This window comes from Oreochromis niloticus, linkage group LG16 (assembly GCF_001858045.2).
Source record: "Oreochromis niloticus isolate F11D_XX linkage group LG16, O_niloticus_UMD_NMBU, whole genome shotgun sequence".
Lineage (NCBI taxonomy): Eukaryota > Metazoa > Chordata > Actinopteri > Cichliformes > Cichlidae > Oreochromis > Oreochromis niloticus.
Genome location: NC_031987.2, coordinates 29,741,815 through 29,762,393, shown reverse-complemented (window position 1 = coordinate 29,762,393; position 20,579 = coordinate 29,741,815). Strand labels below are relative to the sequence as shown.

The 20,579-nt window shown below is 39.3% G+C and overlaps 2 protein-coding genes across 10 annotated transcripts in view; one reads left to right on the top strand and one right to left on the bottom strand.

Moving 5' to 3' along the window:
• The window catches only part of lrch1 (leucine-rich repeats and calponin homology (CH) domain containing 1), a 96,351-nt gene extending 83,801 nt beyond the window's left edge, over positions 1 to 12,550 (top strand). For 6 of the 8 annotated variants that reach the window (XM_019353090.2, XM_025903610.1, XM_019353089.2 and 3 more), the window contains one exon: positions 27 to 5,174. In XM_019353090.2, the coding sequence (XP_019208635.1) occupies positions 27 to 311 (285 nt within the window). In that variant the 3' untranslated portion in view covers positions 312 to 5,174. Of the gene's footprint in view, positions 1 to 26; positions 5,175 to 6,540 lie in introns of those variants that run through there. The other 2 variants (XM_019353092.2, XM_003449547.5) reach the window with 1 other exon arrangement.
• Positions 12,551 to 13,680: 1,130 nt separating this feature from the next.
• Positions 13,681 to 19,608, bottom strand: esd (esterase D/formylglutathione hydrolase). 2 transcript variants are annotated; one of them, XM_005475273.4, is made up of 10 exons: positions 19,453 to 19,571; positions 17,957 to 18,040; positions 17,783 to 17,857; positions 17,577 to 17,665; positions 16,246 to 16,344; positions 15,934 to 16,058; positions 15,724 to 15,843; positions 14,677 to 14,775; positions 14,334 to 14,501; positions 13,681 to 14,162 (listed from the first exon to the last, which is right to left on the bottom strand). In XM_005475273.4, the coding sequence occupies exons 3-10, from the start codon at positions 17,848 to 17,850 to the stop codon at positions 14,082 to 14,084; spliced, it is 849 nt and encodes a 282-aa protein (XP_005475330.1). In that variant the 5' UTR covers positions 17,851 to 17,857; positions 17,957 to 18,040; positions 19,453 to 19,571; the 3' UTR covers positions 13,681 to 14,081. The 2 variants fall into 2 exon arrangements, with proteins under 2 accessions (XP_005475330.1, XP_003449550.1); XM_003449502.4 differs by lacking the exon at positions 17,957 to 18,040 and having other exon boundaries at positions 19,453 to 19,608.
• Between the last annotated feature and the right edge of the window lie 971 nt (positions 19,609 to 20,579).

The following is a 20,579-nucleotide window of genomic DNA, read 5'->3' as shown; positions in this document are numbered from 1 at the left end:
TCCTTTCTTCCTAATGGGGGCAACAGTCGTCCCTCTGCTCACCTTATGACATCATCCAGTGCCGCCTGCAGCCAGTTCGCACGACGGTTCGGGCGCTGGTTGCCTTGGATCCAGACAGGAAACGGGAGGAGGCAATCTCGCCTGCAAACCCCACTTCCCCTGGGGCATCAGAGACTCCCTTATTAGTTTCTGTAACCACTCAAACTCCGCCTCCTGCCTGGCAGATCTGGGACCTTATTGGTTCGAGCTTGGTTCACATCCTCTGCCTTGTTCTGCTCTTCGTGGCCTATAGTTGGACCGAGCTGACGTAACCGTGACACCTGCAAGCTCTGCCTTCTTTCTGCCCAGGCTCCTCCTCCTTATTTCTGCTGAATTTGTGTCACACGGGTGGAAAAAAAATTTCATTTAGTGGCTCTAATCACTCATCTGTTATTATTCGGTCAGTGTTGCAGTAATTAAGTGTTAAATTGCATTCTGTGTGGTGCTAAAATAAGAAAGAGGAATACTTCCCGTGAACATAATGGTCGATACAGTGAGTCTGTTTTTGGAGTCTCTGATTGTCAGCCAGTCACCACATGTAACCATGGCGATCTGTCAAACAAGAAGCTGAAATAAACACATGACAATCTAATTTCCTCACATAGAATCTATAATATTTCTATTATTTTTAATGAGCACCATCCCATGTGACACAAATGCAGCATCAGCATGAGCAGATGCCTCTTCTTTTATCCTCCTTTTATCCTATGACGTCTTTGCAATAAACTGACACATAACAAAAGCAGGGCATGCAGAGTAATAGGTTATCTGAAGTCAATGATGTCTTATCAACATGTTGGCCAGCAGAAATAATAACATCTGTGCAGGACGGAGGGCTTATTGCTTTTCTCTGGGTCACGTCCGTCCGGGGCTCTGAAACGGTTGAATTCCACTGAAATTTCTTGCAGAGGGAGTGAATACGCCAGTATTTGTACCACTTCCATAGCAGTGATCAGATTTTTAGTTTGGATTAGTGGGCAGTATTTTGCAGCCTTTTGGAGGTCTAGTGGTGAACTGACTGGAAAAGAAGCTCTGAAATATTGTCTGGAAATATTTAAAAGGTGTGATCAAAGAGTTCGGGAAAGATCACTATAAAAATCCAAAACCATGCTGCATTTAAATTTGGCCCCTTCTTCACTTTCAACCTTATCTTCTATTCTTAGACAATAGCTGTTTATAGGTTTCTCCCTGAAAGTTCTCTTAGGACCATTTGTTCTGTAAACACATTCACCACAGTTTTCAGACCTGTGAGAGCCAACATTACATTCTGTTTCAAACATTAAACCTTATTGCTGGTGATGACATTTAATGCTCTGACTAGAACTGAGCACTTCAGTTTAAGGGGTCCACAGTTCCAAGGTCCAGAGGAGGCACTTCAGGTTTGAAGAATGACGAAGAACATGCTGCCTTTTTTTTCTGAAGTGTTCACATTGTTGAGCTTCATGGATTCATACCCCAGAATCAAATACTGAAGCTTTCTGGGGCATTGAAAGGAGACTGTTCGGTGGAACCAGCCTTATTTTGTAGTGTGTACTAGCTAAATGCAGGAGTTTTTTGTCCACAGAAAGACAACCTTCACTTTGGTTTTCCTCCACACACCTTGTCCACTTGTTTTAAAAAATAAAAAAAGACTAAATATATCAGTGAACGATCAGTCTTTGAACGCACTGGAGGAGATCCAGCACCCATTAGTGCAAGTGCACAGGGACAGAACAGGACTTCAGGGAAGGAGTCTAAAAATAGTAGGTACTCTGAAAGCGGTCCAGAGATGCACAAGAAGATGAACTTGAAGTGGGGCCAAACTTAAAATGGGAGTACTTTTTCTTTTTAGGCTCTTTAAAAGCCTATACCCAGTTTTTAACCTGCACTGGTGTGGTGGTTTACATACCCTCAGTCAAATTACTTCTTGGTCTGATAATAAAACGTCCCTGTGCTTACAATAGCTGAGGTTGCTTCTTGTGTGTAAGATTTACTTTAAGTTAATGTGGGAATTGATACCCCAAAGAACTTTCCCCATCTTGTAAGCTTCCAAACACCACCTACACCACTACAGTAGCAGAACAGAACACATTCACTCTCAAGTTGAATGACAGATGATGGTAGTCTGTAAATATGGAAGACACAGCCAGGTTTTGAGGTCAGACAATTAAGATGTGATTAAAGTGGAGAATTTCAGCTGCAATTCAAGGAATTTAATGAAATTATTATATTAATTGTTTAGAAATTATATTTTATACACAGATTCCCTTTCTCAGAGGCTTAATATGTGGTGATTGGATAGTAAAACAAAAAAACTGTTCACAGCCAGGTAAGGACTACTCCTTCATTATTCCATGACAGATTAGGCAGATTATAGACCTGTTTTACCTAAGACACGAAAACATAATGGCCGTAATCATTCAGTTATATTTTATTGAAAGTGAAAATGGCAAAAACTTCTAGGAACTGGGATTTTTTATAAAACTATATCTTAAAAAATTCTCAGAACTATAAATTCAAAACATTTAAACTAAAACTAGTGTGTGCATTCAGAGCAGTGGTAGGAAACCTTGCGCGTCTTTCCCACACTCAGGGACATGACAGCTCAGGGGCCCTTTTGATCTTAAGATCCACCAGCCTCTCTTTTTATTCTCTCAGTTAGATCTCAGTTACTTTAATTTCAGTTAGTTCAGAATAAATAGATTATAATTTGTTTGTTTGTAGATTATTGTTACACTGCAGGTGCAAATGTAATGTACTTGGTTTCATGTAGCACTTTTCTAATCTTACTAGAATACTGTAGCTACAAGTCAAACTTTAACTATAAATTCATATAGCACTTCATTACCTTTGCTTCCATGGCAAATTTAGAATCGCCAGTTACCATGATACCTGTGATAGTTTCCCCCATCAACTCTGTCACCACCATAAAAAAATACTCACAGACATGGCATATATTCCATATTTGTCCCACACTGGGGACTCAGCCTCAGTACGCCTGAATGTGCAAACATTTGCAGCATCTTTACAATATAAAATTTTAAAATCTTCTAATTTTACTGTGTTCTGGGTTACTTTAGGTGAAGTCAATCAATTTTCAATGCTGTGCAATGTCAAAATAGTTCAAAATTCATCTTAACAGTATAAAGGTTCAGGAGGTGGGAGTATCACATGTACAATCAATGAACATCTCCATGAATGGAAATACAGAAGGCTAAAAGAAGGAGCAAATCACTGGTTAGACTTAGAAACAGTAAGCCCAGGGTAGAGTTTGTTGGAAACATGTAAAAGAGCCTGCACAGTTATGACAAATAGTCCTTTAGACAACGAAACAAAGATCAACCTGTATCAGAATGATGGGGAAAAAAGAGCAATGGCTCATGATCCAAAGCAAACCACATCATCTGTCAAACAGCGTAGAGGGAATGTTATGGCACCGACCTTTAAGATCACCATGATTGATGTTTGATGATTTGATTGCTGATAAAAGTAGGAGGATGAATCGTGTACTCTGGTCAGATTCAGCCAAATGCAGCAAAACCGATCAGACAGCGTTACACAGTTAAAATTGACAATGATACAGAGCATAACGTTTTCTCAAGGCAAAGAAATTAGATATTCTTCAACTCAGTCATCTTAACCGATAAGAGCAGCTGTTCAGTTACTGAAGATGAAACTGAAGACACAAAGACCCAAATGAAGGTGGCCGCAGTAAAGACCGAGCAAATGCTGTGAATCCAGGGGTGGAGCATAACGGTATTTGTCTATATCCATAAATGACTTTGTCATTGACAGCAAAGTATTTTCATCAATGTATTGAAAACAATCTTTATATTTCAAATCATGTAAGTTTGTCCACTTACTTCTGAGCCTCTGAAAGTGGTTGACTGTGTAAAAATGCAATACTTTTGTTAAACCCCTTGAATTAAAGCCGAAAGTCTCCACTTCAAACACATAATTTTGCCTCTGCACACCACTGTGGTGTACAAAGAAAATGCCACTGTATTAAGACATTTGGCTGTTGTATAAAAATCAGGCAAAATCTCAGTTAAATTAATCTTCATGTTTTCTTAAATGGCATCTAATCTCACGCTGCTGTATTTTTACTGCATTTTACACTACAATGAGTGTTACAGTTAATGATAATATTAATGCCATGATGATTTGTCAAGTATTAATATGGAGGTAAAAATTGCAGACCTCCAAACTGGCTGCTACAGTACTGCTGAGGTCCTGTTTTATCATATGTGAACTTTTATCCGACGGCCCCCTGCTCTTTTGGAGTTTTTCTTATAGACTGACTGAAGTTATAGACTTGAATATGATTGATCCCGAGTATCAGAATGGGTGAACTACAGAAGCACAGGTTTCCTGTATGGAGACGCTCACCATTACAGAGCCACACAAACAGTATTTGCTGTTTTTCTAACGTCTAAAGTCTTGAAGCAAACGGAAGCCATATTTCACTTGTTGATTATTCAAAACTAGTTGGACGTATTTTCATGTGTTTATTTGCCTAAAGGATTATTTAAAAGCTCTATTTATGAGATGTGTGATGTTTTGAAACTTGAGGAAAATGTGAATTTTATTTATTTTGCGTTTGTCCAGCACCTGCAGAGAGAACTTTTTAAGTTACATCACTGAGCTCTGCTGCACCCTGATATGCAATGTGACTGTTTCTGGAGAATATTTGAAGGGCTAAACTAACCCGATGAGTTTATGAGTTATATATTAGTCTTCTGTATATGGAGCAGTTGCAGACTGTTCTGTTTGAAATGAAAACTAAAGGAATGTGGACATGTGCCCACTGAATCTTTAAAGACACAGCTATGCCTGACAGCTCACTGGGTGAATGAGAACAGAAGTCTTCTCCAGTATTTATAGTTTATAGTTGTGATGGTATGGAAATGGTAAATATCTTTATGTATGAATGATCGCCATGAAGCTGGACAACAGAATTAGCTTTTGAACAATGTGATTATTTGAAGTAGTTTACTGCTTGTTCAAATTCCATGAAATGATTTGAACAGTAAATGTGATTTGCTGTCGATGCCACATTCTCTGCACACATTTCATGTAAGAAGGATTATTTTTATGACCTGTGTATGATATTAGAACTTGTTAAAGATCAGTAATAAATACAGTTTAGGGATGTTTTTTTGCTCTGTGGTGTCATTGTTTAGGCAGCCATAGTCCATCATCCATGTGAAATAAGAAATGGTCAGAGTATAACTAGGTTTTGATATTGAAACCTTTTCAGGTCTAACATGTGGAGGTTTCATGTGCTCATTTCATTCCCAACCATATTCAGATCTACACAGATTCAATAAAATCACAAAAAATAGCAAGTGGACCCCCAACGTCAGCTGCCATCGCCATGTTCTTTTTTTTTTTTATGACCTACATCTGGTTTAACCATATGCAGACTGATGCACCAGTATAAAATCATGCATTTATGTCTAAATAAAGCCACTTTTCTATAAGTTTTTTTGTTCTCACACATAGTGTGTCAACCGATCAGATTGGACGAAGAGATGACACTTAAAAAACTGCCCTTATTCTGGACATTATATTGCAAGCAGGGACGTTTGACTTGCAGATGTATCAAAGGCAGACACATTGTGCTCATTTACAATAACAATCACAATTACAATACTTTTAGTTTGAAGCTGTGTTAGGGTAGCTTTGCATAATTCATAATTCAAAACAATCCTTAATTATACCACAGTGGCTTTGGTGCAGCTCCTGAGTTCATACCGCTCCCTTTAAACCAACATTCTTCTTACTGGCTGCCACTAGCAAACAGTAGGTCTGAACAGAGCTGTGTGCCTGAGTCATCACAGGTGGGCAGTAGGAAAAAAAGAAACATAGCTTCATGGTTAGAAAATAAAGCCAATGGTGAAGTGCATTACAACTGCATTCTATCAGAAGCCCACTGGATGGTGATAGCTGTGGTTGCAAAAAAGACTTCTGGCCTTTAGAAGACTACAGGAATACACCTTTCTCTCTTGTTTTTTTATTATGACTCATATTGGGTAAAATATAGTTTATTTAGTAAATCTCAGTCTTGCCATTTCTCAGAATGGAGGATTATCTGTGGTATGAAATCATGCGCTCTTTGACTAACATCTTGTCAATCCTAAATTATTAGATAATGACTTAGGATTGACTAATGATGTCAGAAACTGAGTCCACGCTTCAGACTGCTCCAACTGAACTGTCTGAGTGTAATGGACGGTTAACTTTGCATCACGTGTTGCATCGTTACATATAAACTCTAAACTAAATCTCAATAGAAAAGCAGCACTAAGCTAAAGCGAAGCTAGAGTTGCACGTATTGAATGTGCAGACATACGTGCACTAACAGACGTTAGATTTAAGTGTTGACTAAACCCAGTGCTGCCTTTGTCTCTTTCCTGTCTCTACTTCTGCTCCCACATTTCTTCCTTCCCTCTCTCTCTTGCTCTCTTTCTTCTCTCCTGTTGTTTTTTTTTTTTTCCCTCCCTGCTTTTGCTCTTCCAGGACAAACTGTGTCTTCCTCACCACATCCTGGAGGAGAAAGGCCTGGTCAAAGTGTGCATCACGGTGCAGGCTCTGGTGGATGAGGCCTCCCCCAGACACTCTGCCCAGACGTGAGCAGCAAAGATGGGCGGAGCTTCAACCGACTGACATGTACCACAGACACACACCCAGATCAAATCGCTGATGTGATTTCACACAACGCTAAAAAAAGCCTCCGATCCTTCATGAACATAAGTAACAGAGTGTTTTTTTGTTTTGTTTTGTTTTTTAAAATAGTATTCAAGGATAAAAATGGTGTTAAGGGAACTAAACCCATCAGAAGTGTATTATCTACTAATTCATAAGAGGACAGTTTTTTGGACAATTAAGATTTTACCATCGTGCCAAGCCAAGGGTGTGCTAGAAAACTCGAATTATCGGGGGGTTTTTTGTTTGTTTGTTTGTTTTATGTCATCTTCTTACACTGGTTGGTACCATACTTTTGAACCATGAAGACCACTGTGACAGAAAGTGAAATTGGATTTTGACAGTAGAACCAGAAAAGTTTGGGGAAAATATCACAAATAACGTGAGAGAAAAGGCTCAAACTTTAGAAAATGTCATAATAAATTATACAAAATATAGATTTATTCTTTTGAAATAATGATTTTATAATTCTTCCATTCAATTATTTACCTCAATTTTCTTTTTTTAATACAACTTAATTGGTACATTCTTTAAAAAAAAAAAATGCATCTTTTCTCTCAAAATCAATGTTTTCTTTCTCTGACTGTGGCTCTGGTAATGTGTTGTTTTAAATCCACGATTGAACTCTAAATTGCGAGCGGATTGGCTGGAGCCAAAGCCTTTAGCGTACTGCAGTCGCACCAACTTCACCAGGTTATATCATGCTGTCTATGCACACGTTAGCAAATGATTTTTATTAAATTATCAGTTATGTTTCTACAGATTTTTTTTTTCCTACTGAGGTTTCTGGTGAAGTGTTTTTGGACTGTGTGAGTAATTAGTGTGTTGCTCTCACTACCCTGAAAAGAATAAAACCAAAATACTTTAGTCTTAATGTAGAGGGAGTCGGCTGAAACCTGCAGTTTGTATTTAAACACGAAACTATTTATAATATAAAGAGATGCAGAGAAAAGCCGCTTGAGTTGTTGTATACAGTCAAAAAAAAAGAAGGCCAAAATATTTTTCTCTAATATATTTTAGGTATAACTGTATGTGTTTTATACATTTTTAGTAGTATGACTTTGTGTGGAGCTCATCCATGAGGCAGGTCTGAGTGTGCATTAGTCTGGGGACACTAATCTGTGTTTCTCAAGCTTCTGATGGATTAAAGTCCAGGTGATTATTTTGTTACCCTCCATCCTTTTACGTGTGTTGGTAGTCAGCGCTCACATAAGGAACCTGGAAACGTTTTCGGACTTGGTCCGTGAAGCTACTACTTATTGTGGTATTTGTCATGAGATGCAATTTGCTAATGTGCCAAAACATGTGGTGGTAGTGGAACAAATGAACAAACAAAAGCAAAAACCAGTCAGTGTGTCAAGGGAACATTATGCATCACTGTGGTCATGGATGAATTACTGAACAGGCCTACAGGCACAGCTACAGGGACCCACGGTCAGGGTGGCCCAGCTCAGAGCCCCAATTTGAAGGGATCAGCTAATTTCATCTGGAACATTTAAAAAAAAAAGAAAAGAAAACACAGACCCAGGGTGACTACAAAGAGATAAAAATCAGCTACAAAAGGTCACAAAACAACCAACGAAAAAATGGTAATAACAGTGACTCACCATAACACCATAACTACAAAGAGACAAAAAAAGAATGCAAAGAAACAAAACCAAAAGTACCCACAAAAAGATAAAAAACAGACTCCTCATAACTACAAAGAGACAAAAGACAACTACAAAGAGACATGACTACAACCAGACAAAACAAAAACTACCCGCAAAGAGACACAAAACAGACTCAACATGACTACAAAGAGACACAAAATAACAAAAATCTGCATCTGTAGAGACTAAGAGAAGGAAAAACAACAGATGGTCACACCACAACAACAAAGAGACAGAAACTAACCAAACCAAAAAAAACAACCACAAACAAACAAACAAGCTTTATTTGTCACATACACACATCATACAGAGTACAACATGCAGTGAAATGTTTTGTGTCCGAGCTGCGAACAGGCTGCAGACGTAGCTGCGCCATTCCAGGGCTTGTTTTTTTAGCATGGGCGGTCTAGCCAGGACCCTTACTGTATAGTTTGGAGCAGGATTCGAAAACCAGTGAGACACAACAAGTGACTACAAAGAAACTGCAAAAAACACCACAGAGAAACACTGCACTAATACACACAAAACGACTTTAAGAGACAAAAAATAGACAACATCCATGAGGACAAACAAACTGACCAAAAAAAAACCCCCCATTATATATAGACTAGAGGCTCTGGATGACGTCACTCTCCACTGTAGAAGGGGTCTGTGCCCGGGGCCCTGTTGTTGAGTAATATGTCTATGTCTGAGCTTCAGGCCTCGTAGACCACCCGAAACTGTATGTGACTTTTATATTTCAGGTGAAGTGTGTGTGAAGATGAGATTTTCATGTAGCCATCACCCTGGCTCAGACAGTCTCAGCTAGTTAAGACTCTTTACCATTTTTTTTGTTTTTTAACTAAAACACTATGTTTAAAAAAAACATCCCTAGGTTTAAAAACTTGAGTCTAATGAGGTTTTTGCTGCTTAGCAGTCAATTTGAAGATGTTAAAATGAAATGCTCCTCTGTTGAACAGTTGAGCACATGAGGGGCTCATGAGTGAACTGGTTCTACCCTCTGAGGTTTAGGTCAGAGCTGTTGGTGTGTGAGATCAGAGACTGTGTGACTCAGGGTAGGTTTGGGTTTACTTCACTGTTGGCCCTTCATTCCACAGCCTGCTATGTCAACAGTATCAGTGTGTGTGTGTGGGTATGAGTGCATGTGAAATCAAGGCAGTTGCTGGTTGGTCTTTTGAAACATGTGGTTGTGCAGACCTGGTTCAGACTGAGATTTTAAGGGGGTAGTAGGAAGTATTATTTTGAATAACATTATTATGGACTTTGATCAGCCTCTGCTGTGTGATTGCATTTATACACAACAGTTATGTTGTACTGTTTGGCAGATTTACTTATCAGACAAGTGCTGGACTTGTTTCTGAAACTAAGGTTTATGCAATGAAGCAAGTTTAACAAAGCTACTTTTTCTTTGCATTAGCTGGCTCGGCAAAACCTGAAACCACAGTCATCACATATCACAACACTGGTTATCAGCGTCCTGGGTTAACACCGGCTGCTTCAGGCTCCAGATGTGCTAGCATAAAAGTGAATGTGGGACACCTGATTTGACTGTTTTTATTCACAAAATAAACCAACCACCTACTGCCTACTGCAGTCTTATCCAGGAATGTACAGGATATAAAATAAATGACCAGTTAGTTATATGTTTAGTATAAGTTACCCTGGTCATTAGACCAGATTTTTAAAAAGGGCTGCACTTGAGACATTCGCTAACCCGTCAATTTGGCTTTGTAGTGCACAGCCTAAAAACCAGTTAGTCAAGTTTAAGTATTTATAATATCTGACAGAATGAAGAAATGTAGGAGAAGGGTTCACCTTCTGAGATTCATTCCAGGCAGAAAATTCCAAATCTGTCTTTCTCAGTCTTAGTCCAGGTGAAAAAAAAATATTGCACATCTCTAAGGTAAGAAGTGAAGACTGTACCAGCACAGAGCAGTAACACTGACAAAAGCTTGGTTTAAAAAAAAATAAAAGGCTGGACTATAGCGGTGCAGAAAAGTTGAACTGCCAAAACGGTGTTTTATCATAAATCTTCTTACTGCCCCTTTAAAACAAGCATTACATTATGTTTTCCTCCTAAATGCCAGAATGTCACCACATGAAGCGTCTAACACTCTTTAACCAGCAGGCTTGTATGAATGAGGGATTAAGATTTTTTTTTTTTTTTTTAATTGTTTGTTGTTGTTTTTTCCTGTGCAGCTTGGAATCCAAAGCTTGAGCTACTTAAAGATTCAGCAGTAATTAGAAAGAACTCCATAATAAATAGATAAATGCTTCCACTGGATAGATTTGACAGTTGCCAAAACAAACCCTTTTCTCTCCTGTGATAAAACATAAAGGATTTATTGTAAATGTGCTGTATGCCTGTGTACATATTATTTATCACAAGGATTTTCTAATATTGAATTTGTTTGTTCATGTACTGTATATTTCACCATGAAACACTCACATTAGCAAACATTAGCACTTGCTCCTCATAACAATAATCTATACATTCATGGGTTTTTTCACCTTTTTTTCCCAACGCTTTGGGCAGCTTGGTGAAAAAAAAATAAAGAAAATAAAAAGCTCAGTGTTATTTTTACCTAGGGATTACATTTCGTAAAACAAAAACAGACCATAATTTATTCATCAATAAATCAGTTTTACTGCCACTTATCTGTGCCACATGGGCAGCAGCCACCAGCTGCTAGCTTATCTAGAGGGAGACCGAGGGGTTCCCAGGCCAGTCAAAAGACATGATCTCTTATTTTTGTCCGATGTCCTAATCATCTCAGCTGGTTTACGTTTCTGCAGGGGGAAAAATTACTCAGAGCGTTTCTGATTGACTGAGTTCTGTGTTTAAGGGAGAGCCCAGACATCCATCAGAGGAACCTCATTTCTGCTGCTTGTATCAATGATGTTGTTCCTTCAGTTGCTGCCCTGAGTTGATGAACAGGGTAAGAATGTAATCATTCGTCCCTACAATGAGTTTTAGCAACTGTGGATCAGGGTGCCAGTTCCCCTACTGCTCACTTTCAACCAGCCCACAAAGTACTGAATGGGGTGCCACTCCCTACTGGGAGTGCCATCACTACTGGGGCCCTACTGCGGCTACAGCCCCTGAACCCCTCTCTCAGTTGAGTTAATTGGTCTGATGGCTTCTTCTTCGTAGGGGTGTTTTAAATCATTCTTAGCCTGTCACCCTCACCCAGGACCAATTTGCCTTGGGATGACCCTACCTGAGATCACACAGGCATGCATACCCCTCCACCCCGCAATAAGTTGTTGATTCATGCAGGGAAACATGCTTATTACATTCTTAATATCAATGTAATAAATAATAAATATAACACAGTACAGTGAGAAAACTACCACTATGAGGATTAGCATGTCGGCTTTAGCTGTGACATAAGTAACAGAGCCGGATGATTCCAGTTTGCTTATTTTGAATCTGTGTCTGCATTTCTTCACATAATCATGCCGTTTTCCACAGATGTGTGCACATCATGTCACAGCGTTTTGGGAAAAAGCAATAAAACCAAACTGGCTGCTTCCCCGACAGAATCTGCACTTTAAACTTGTATTTATATCTTTGTTTTGGCAACTGAGCAAATCTGAAGTCACCTTTGAAAATGAGATGGAGAGTTAAAGGGCCAGTGTGGTGGGGTTTACCGGGAGCTATTAGTAGAAATGTAATATTTACTTGTGTTATTATAGGTGTATGATCACCATCAAGTGTGAGATCAGAAGGAACAAACCAAACACTGTCTCTTAAGAGGGCTAAAGAGTGGCGATGCCACTAATTCCTACACACTGATCCTTTAAGGTTCCAAACGTGACGCTGTTGTAAAATATGTAAATGTGTGCCTGCTGAACCTAAAGCAGTGTTTTTTTGTTTTAATGTTTCATCTTTTGTACAAATCTTTTGTCCAGAAACAGCCTGTACTCACATTTTTGTACTTTGACTGGGAGCACATTTATTTTTTATGTGACTTATTTTCAGGTTTGTTGAAATTTGGATGTAATATACCCTTTTGTAACACTTTGTGAACCTTTGTGTAATTTTTGTTGTACAGCAACTCAAATCTACATGCATGAATAGTCCCTGTAACGTCGCCTTAACTGCTGTGAATACTGTATATACTGTACTGTATTTCACTTTATCAGTAAAGACCTCACCTGAAACAAAAGTCTGTTGTTGGATCATTTTTTGTATAATTTTTCTTTCTCCTCCCTTGAATATTTCTAAAATTTGACTCTACTGATGCATCATTTCTGATACTGAAAGAGTCTCCTGGGTCAAACTGGGCAGCATTAATATAGCGTGGTTTTTGGTGGCAGGAGAAACTAGAGTACTAGAGAACGTGCACACCATACTTAAAGACCCTGTCTGGGTTTGTACCAGGCAACAGTGCTAACCACTAAGTTGCACTTGGCAACGGTAGGGAGGAAGATCTCCCTTTTAACAGGTAGAGAACCAGGCTGACAGATGAGCAACCATTTGATGAATTGAGGATAAAGGAGGACATAATCAATCCAAAGGGCTTGAAACAGTGAAATAAAAATCTCTAAATGGTAAAACATGAACTGTTTATTTAATTTAAAGGAAAAATGTCAAAGTAAATCCTTACATGAAGTTTGGGAAACTTCATATACTGTATTTGAGTATTTTTTTTTAATGTAAAAAGTAGTATTAGCCATTCTGAAGTTTAAAAAAAAACAGCATGCATTTTATGACCAAAGGATGCAAGAAAGAAATGTTAACCCCTTAAAGCTGGAATTAGCTTTGAAGCTCATTTTATATAACTGCTGTCACAAAGATGACTATATATATGAGGTCTTAAAAACCTCATAGTACCATATTACTCGAATAGAGCACTACACTCTCAGACTGCTCACTTACAGGCACCCAATTAAGATTAGGCCTAAAACGTTCTGTTGGTATTGCTGATGGATCAGGTGAACCTTTCTTCATTACACTGCTTGACCCAGGCTGCTGCTTCTTCACTCGCCTTATTTTAATCTGTGCTTATACACCACTTTGCATTTAATTACTAAAACTGGCCCTCTTCCACAGTGTCTTTTATTCTCTCCCCCAACCGACTGCAGCAGATGGCGGCCCCTCCCTGAGCCTGGTTCTGGAGTTTTTCCTTCCCACTGTCAACAAGTGCTGGTTCATCTGGTGGTTGGGGTTCCTTCTGTATTACTGTCTTTACCTTCCAATATAAAGCGTCTTGAGGCGACTGTTCTAAGTTGGTGTTTTAGAAATCAAATTTAATTAAACACTCAACAGCAATGCAATGAAGACAAAACACCAAAATTCATCAGCAAGATTTATTTTTTTATTTTATTCTGATGAAAGACTGACGAGTCTCTGCTCCGAGTCCAGAAGAAAATCCACATGCTGGCAGTCGGGTCACAGGAATACTTCCTGATATTAGAGACGCTGTGGCTGTAACCACAGCTCCCCCAAAAATACTAAACACAGAAGTTTCTCTTCTCAGAGAATTCTGATAAGTGCTTTTCACAGTGAAGGCACAAAGGCTTCTAAGTGGGACGAAATGTCAGTGAGCTGACATGGTTTGGTTTGTTTCCAGGAAACGGGTACTCAGTGAACTCAGTGGTACAGGAAGTCAGAGAAGAAATGAGACAAAAGGTGAATGATGGCAGCAGAGCAGCAGGGTCAGAGTGATCTGACTGGGGTCAAACTGCGGCGGCTGTTCATGCGTTCAGGTACTTGGCGTGGTGCTTGATGTGGTCGTTCATGAAGGAGTAGATGAAGAAGTAGCTGTGGTCATAGCCCTGCAGAAGGAAACACAGCATGCAGTGACACAGATCAGGTGTTGCATAAATATGAGGATCAGAAATAAATAAAATTCATTTTCTCAGCTGCTGTGCAACTTATTTGAAGACATTTCTGATTTCTCTGACAAGAATCAGAGCTTTTACTTTGTAGAGACTACAGGAACTGACCGGCTGCAGCCTGAAGACGACAGGGATTTTCTTCTCGGAGCAGACGGCGATCAGGTTGTCGGGCAGAAGCTGGCTAGCTGACAGGAACTGGTCGTCTCGGCCTTGATCGATGAGGATGTCGAGCTGAGGACCAGAATACGAAGCTGCCAACACGGTAGCGTCGTACGCCTGAAAGAAATAATGACGAGTTGCAGAAGTCACATGATCATGCTCCATTATCACCCGTTTCATCTGCTCTGGTGGCCCAATTCTCCTTATTGACACTCTCATTGACTCTCTTCATCCAGCAGCTTAGGGGTCATGTTTTAGTAGTTTCTTTGGCTACAAACTTCAGCGCTCTTACCTCCCATGTGGACCTATCAGGGCCCAGGTACCCTGAGAAAGCTTTCTGTCCCCAGGGACACTGCATCGGGTTACAGATGGGAGCGAATGCAGACACAGCCTGCAGGAGACACATCAGGATCCATCAGCATCTTTCAGTTATTCAGAATGTGTTTCTACTGATGGAAAGTGAAGAGAGAGGACAGCCGAGGCTGACAGGATGCAAGAGTTCTGATGATGTGATATTTTGTGACAATAAAATGTTTCCACAGAGATTCCTGGAGTTTTAATGAAACAAATCTGATAAAGAGAAGTGATTTACTAGTTTCATTAGTGTTGGCTTTTTAAAAGAGTACTTGGGCAAACTACATAACTGAGCAAGAGAGACATAAAAACCTCCTACAACCAAAGAATCCACCACACATTACGTCTCTTTAATTCTCGGGTCTTTACCTCACAGTATAAAGTGCCTTGATGGCAACAAATGTTGTTGTGATTTAGCACTTTATAAAATTGAAAATTTAATTAATGCAGTCGCCTCTATAATCCCGTCTATCTGAGCCTATCTACACATCTTCATTAGCTCTGATTTTCATCACAGTTTTTGTCCTTATGCATTTGTTTTTTGCACCATTTTTTTAAAAAAAGAAATGGTCGTTAACGAAATTACCCATGGTGTGATGAGCAGATTGCTTCCAGGGTTTACGCAGCTTTAATTCAATTAGAATGAAGTCAGAGTCGTTAGCAAACATCTAGTGTGTAGATGTAGAATATTTCAATTAGTGTGTCCAGATACACTTAAAACATTTAACTTAATAATCTGTCTGATGATTGGAACGGTCAAAATGACATACACAGTTCACAACTTTTCATTATCCGTGGCACATAGAAAAAACTATTAAAAGCTGTAGCAGAAGCAGACTGACAAATTAATGACAGGAAACGTTATTTATGATTAAAAAACAGAATTAAAATTAAAACTAATTTAAATCTGTTAGAAATTATAGAGATTAACCAATTGCCCTCATTAATGAAGCCTTTTCTCTTGCACAATTGAACAGTACAGTACCTTGTATTTCCCCGGGTTCTTCAGGGCACAGATGATCGCCCCATGGCCGCCCATTGAGTGGCCAGAGATGGACATCTTCTCTGGGTCGGTGGGGAAGTTAGCGTTGATCAGTTTAGGGAGCTGACAGAGACAAGGCAGACTATTTAAATCACAGGAGCTTTAAGAAAAACTCAGGTGCTGCTGGGCGTGGAAGACTTAAATCCATCATACCTCCTCGGTGACGTAGGCATACATGCGGTAGTTGGTCTTCCACGGGTCCTGGGTGGCGTTGACGTAGAAACCAGCACCAGTGCCGAAATCCCAGCTCTCATCTTCGCCTTCGATGTTGCAGCCACCTTAGGAGGGATGACAGATGGTTGGTCAGTCACAAAAGCTCTAAAGATGCTGAAGATACCCCACCATAACCTTCATAGGGAAAGATTTTACTGAGCAGAATCAAGACTTCAAAACAAACTGTGGGAATCAACACAAAGACGCAAGTGCACTCATGCTGAGGTGCTTAGTATCAGATGGTGAACATACGTGGGCTGGTGTCTGGAGCTACGACGATGATGCCGTGCTCCGCAGCACCGAGCTGACTGCCGGCTTTGGTGATGAAGTTCTGCTCCGTGCACGTCAGGCCTGCAGAGAGACGGTGAAAACTCCTCTGAACAGGCATGATAGCTTATGATCAAATCATCTTCTGAAGGCTGTCCAAATATGTTCATTTGATTTCACACTTCACAACAATTTTTAAATAATCAGTATCAGTCAATATTTTAACATTTTTCACACAATTCAACAGTTAAGCTGTGTTTAAGTTATCGTTCATACTACAGTAATTTAGAAGGAAAACCTGGGTGACTGAGCCACGTAAGGATAACAGTGGTCAGACACCACAGAGTGAACAAAATTACTGCAACAATTAGTGCGACTTGAGATCTCGTTGCCTATTGATTGGGAGACCAATCTGTAAAAAAATCCAGTGCACTTACCTGGAAATCACAGATTCTTCCTCGTCACAGTCCAATGTGACTGAGGCTTAATTGTTACCATCACAGTGAACTTTTATTTTCTTTATAGATTTTCACAATTTACATAGCTATTTCTATATCCCTAAAAAGCTAATATAGCCATGTATTTATTACCAGATTTGCTGTTATGCCACCACCTTTTCACCCTTACATTTTAAACATATCTCCATTACTTTTAGCAAACAACTTGAGCATTTTTCAGTTAACCCTTAACCCCTAACCCATAGCCATCTTTTTAGCCATTACTTTGAAGCTACTCTTAAAAAATGTTGCCACTATTTATAGATTTTTTTTCATTGGATAATAGATTACTTTACGCTGTTAGCTACTTTTGGATATTGATAAATACACATTTTTTACATTTTTAACAATTAAAAATATTGAACAACCTATTAATTGCTCTCAGCTATTTGTTTCTTTCAGCAAACAATTTCTCCACTTAATTTTAGCTAATTCTGTAGTCCATAACTATACACCTATCGCTTTCAGCTAATCATTTAGCATGGTTAGCAAACTTAAAAATCTTAAGCTAACAGGTATAAATTTGAGGGTAAACTCTATAAATTAAAATCATCATCATGCTCTTTTTCTCTTTTTTAACCAAATTGATACTAATTCCAGCTTTTTGCCCTCTCAGGTCTATTTTCTCTTCTCCAGTTAAACAAACAATGCATTGCTTAGCACCTGTCATGCATTATACGAGTCAGGATGTTCCTGTCGATTTATTTACTAAGCTTTTAAACAAGAGAAAACTAATTAACTAATCTAAAAGACAGAAATGTTTAACATTTACAGACTTTAATCTAATGGATCAAGTTAAACAATGACTCAAAAACTCACCAGAGAGCCAGTACATGACGGGACACTTGTCGGTCTCAGCCTTTGGAGGCAGATAGACTGCAAACTTCATCTTACACTTCAGCTCAGTGCTGCACAGAGTAAATACAAACAAGTTAGTGCACTCTTCTGTCACATTTATACACTTTTACACACATGAGAAAGTCACTGAAGGTGAGGCCAAAGGAGTGTCTGAAGATGTGTCACACCTTTCATGTTCAAAAACCTTCTGGAAGCCGCCAGCGCACTTGTTGGAGGACACTAGTGTGAGGGCCATCTTTGATCTGAGGACATACAGCAGCAGAGTAAACGCAAACACAGTGTACTCCTGCTTAAAGTAACTCAGACTACATCCATCCCACATTACTCAACTTGCCATGTACCTTCTGTTTGCAGAAAGCGGCCAATTAGAGGAAAGCAGGGTTAAAGGGGGTTGTTTCAGTCAAAGGATGAGCTGAGAAGCTAAACTGAAGCAACATTTGAAGTAAATACAGGTTATTTCGATCATGAATCATACTGAGCTTCTCTAGCTGAGTCTAGGAAGATCGGGGGGGGGGATATAGAGCTAGAAACTAGCAAGTCTTTGAAATATGGACTGCCTGGCTTTCAGAATCAGAATCAGAATCACAAAGGGTTTTATTGCCAAATGTTGAGCAGGTTTACAACATTAGGAAATTGCTGCGGTACTTAGTGCAAACATACTGTTATACAACTCTTAAATAGACATAAAAATAAGAATTAAAAGTGCTAAGAGGATAGATATGTACATGAGTGCAAGTGGTGATCAGTGCCAAACATGGAATGATGCAGTGAACACAGTGTAGGGTCATGTGTTAGTGGTGGGAACAGTCATATGGTTATTGTTCATGAGTCCAACAGCAGAGGGGAAGAAACTGTTCTTGTGGCGAGAGGTTCTGGTGCGAATGGACCGGAGCCTCCTGCCTGAGGAGAGCAGGTCAAACAGATCAAACAGGTCAACATATCCTACTACACCCTAATCATGTGTAATACAGTATTGTGATATAACTGTTAGTTACTGTCCACTTGGATTGACCTTGGCTTAGTTGTTAAAACTGTTTATTAGCAGCAGCACTGATAATAAGTCAGGTTAAGCAGCATTCCCATTTAAAAGAACTGTAACACTCCATACATGGCTCCATGAATGAACAGGTAAACGCTCAGCACCAACCCGAGAACCTTTCCATAAATGAGGCCCCGGATTTGATAAGCACAAATGCAGGGAGTCCAAACAGTAACAAGGTAGATGCAACTGATGTCGAGGTGGTTGTGAATAAGGTTCAGTTTAACTGGGACGGCTAAGAAGCGTCCGTTACTTTTCCACTGTACTCACGAGGCGACGTCGCTGCAAGTACAGTCGGCGAACTCTGAGAAAAAGCGATAAGTCTCAAAGTCTGAGGCAGCTGCAGCTAACAGAAAATGTCAAATCTGACCACAACAGCACCGAATACAACCACAGGTCAGTCTATAGGCTGCTGTCACCCTCCAGCCTTGGCTTAAAATAAAGATAACCCCTGGTACTAACGACAGTGACCAGGGCAAAGCACGCACAGTACAACATTTAACCCAAATGACGTCCTGCATGATGCCGAATTAAACATAACCGCTTCCTATACATGCAACATGTCTTTTAAACCATTCACACTAAGCTTTTATTAAGATTATACCCAGACGGAGTTAAAATGGTCAGCAATACAATACGAGTTTGGCGTGCAACAAATCGGGGGCGTGCAGGGATTAGCAAGTAAAGTTAGCCCATGTAGATATCTTTGAGTGGCATTTTTAATTTCTGCTTAAAGTTACATAAGTGAAAACACGGATACGCGGCAAAGCAGCAGCAGAACACATGACTAACACATACCTTATTAAATCAATCAGTTTATCAGTGTAACTGGATAAATTGCTAACGTCCCCGCCGATGCAGTGCAAAGCACCGAGTCCACAGTACGACAACGTCAAGGTTGACGTGATGACGCCACCCCCTAGAATTGTGCAGCACTTGACGTAACCCTAGATAGACGCTAGATGGCGCCGGTGTTTATCAGGAAGAATGCTGCACTGCTAGTCACAGAGCAATAACCAGTAATACTTTTAACAATATTGTTAAATTATAATATCATGTTGTTTATAATATAATATATGTTGTTTATTATAATATCTTTATTTTACTTGTTTATCGGAATAAATTCTTAATATATTAAGAATTAAATCATATGCCTAAATCATGTATCATATTTTAGGAATAAAGCTGTAACATTATAAAACAGTAAAACAATTAAATGGCAAAGGTCTCAAAAGTAGGTTTTTTTCACTGTTAGACCACAAGATAGAGGCTTTTCATAGTGTCATGTTGTAATAGTGTACTCATTCTAATTAGTTTGGATCTGTAGGTCTACATAATTTGTAGTAAACCTGAGTGTTTTAGGGGGCACCTGCATTGCCCATGAATGGATGCATTACTCAGACATGTAATAACTGGTAACCTCTCTTTTCCACTTTTCAAAAGCAGAAGAAATCTCACTCTATGATCCAAGATAGACAGAAAATTGCATTTCTCTTCCTGTTATTTGTTTAAATTGTGTATGAAGTCTCGTTTCACTCCAATAAAGTCTGTCTATGTTTATCTGATTGTCTCTGTATGTGTGTAATTCTGTTTCTCTGCAACTCTCTCAGTCTGTTTTTACACCACCTCCCTAACTCCCTGCAGGTTTGCATCTCCTTTACTTTTCCGTCCATATCATCAGTTTTTTCCTGTAATCTTCACTCTCTTTTACCGTAAAGCACAACTTAGATTGTGAATTATTTATTAAATACAAACAGAGTACACTAATACTTGTGCCCAGTCTGTCTCTGCAGCTGCTTCCTAAATTAGACCATTTCAAATCATCCACCACCCCCTCATCCTCCCACCCCCCAACTGAAAAAAAAAAACACAGATTAAATTCACTCAGCAGCCTCAAATACACTCCCAACATGATTATGGTTACG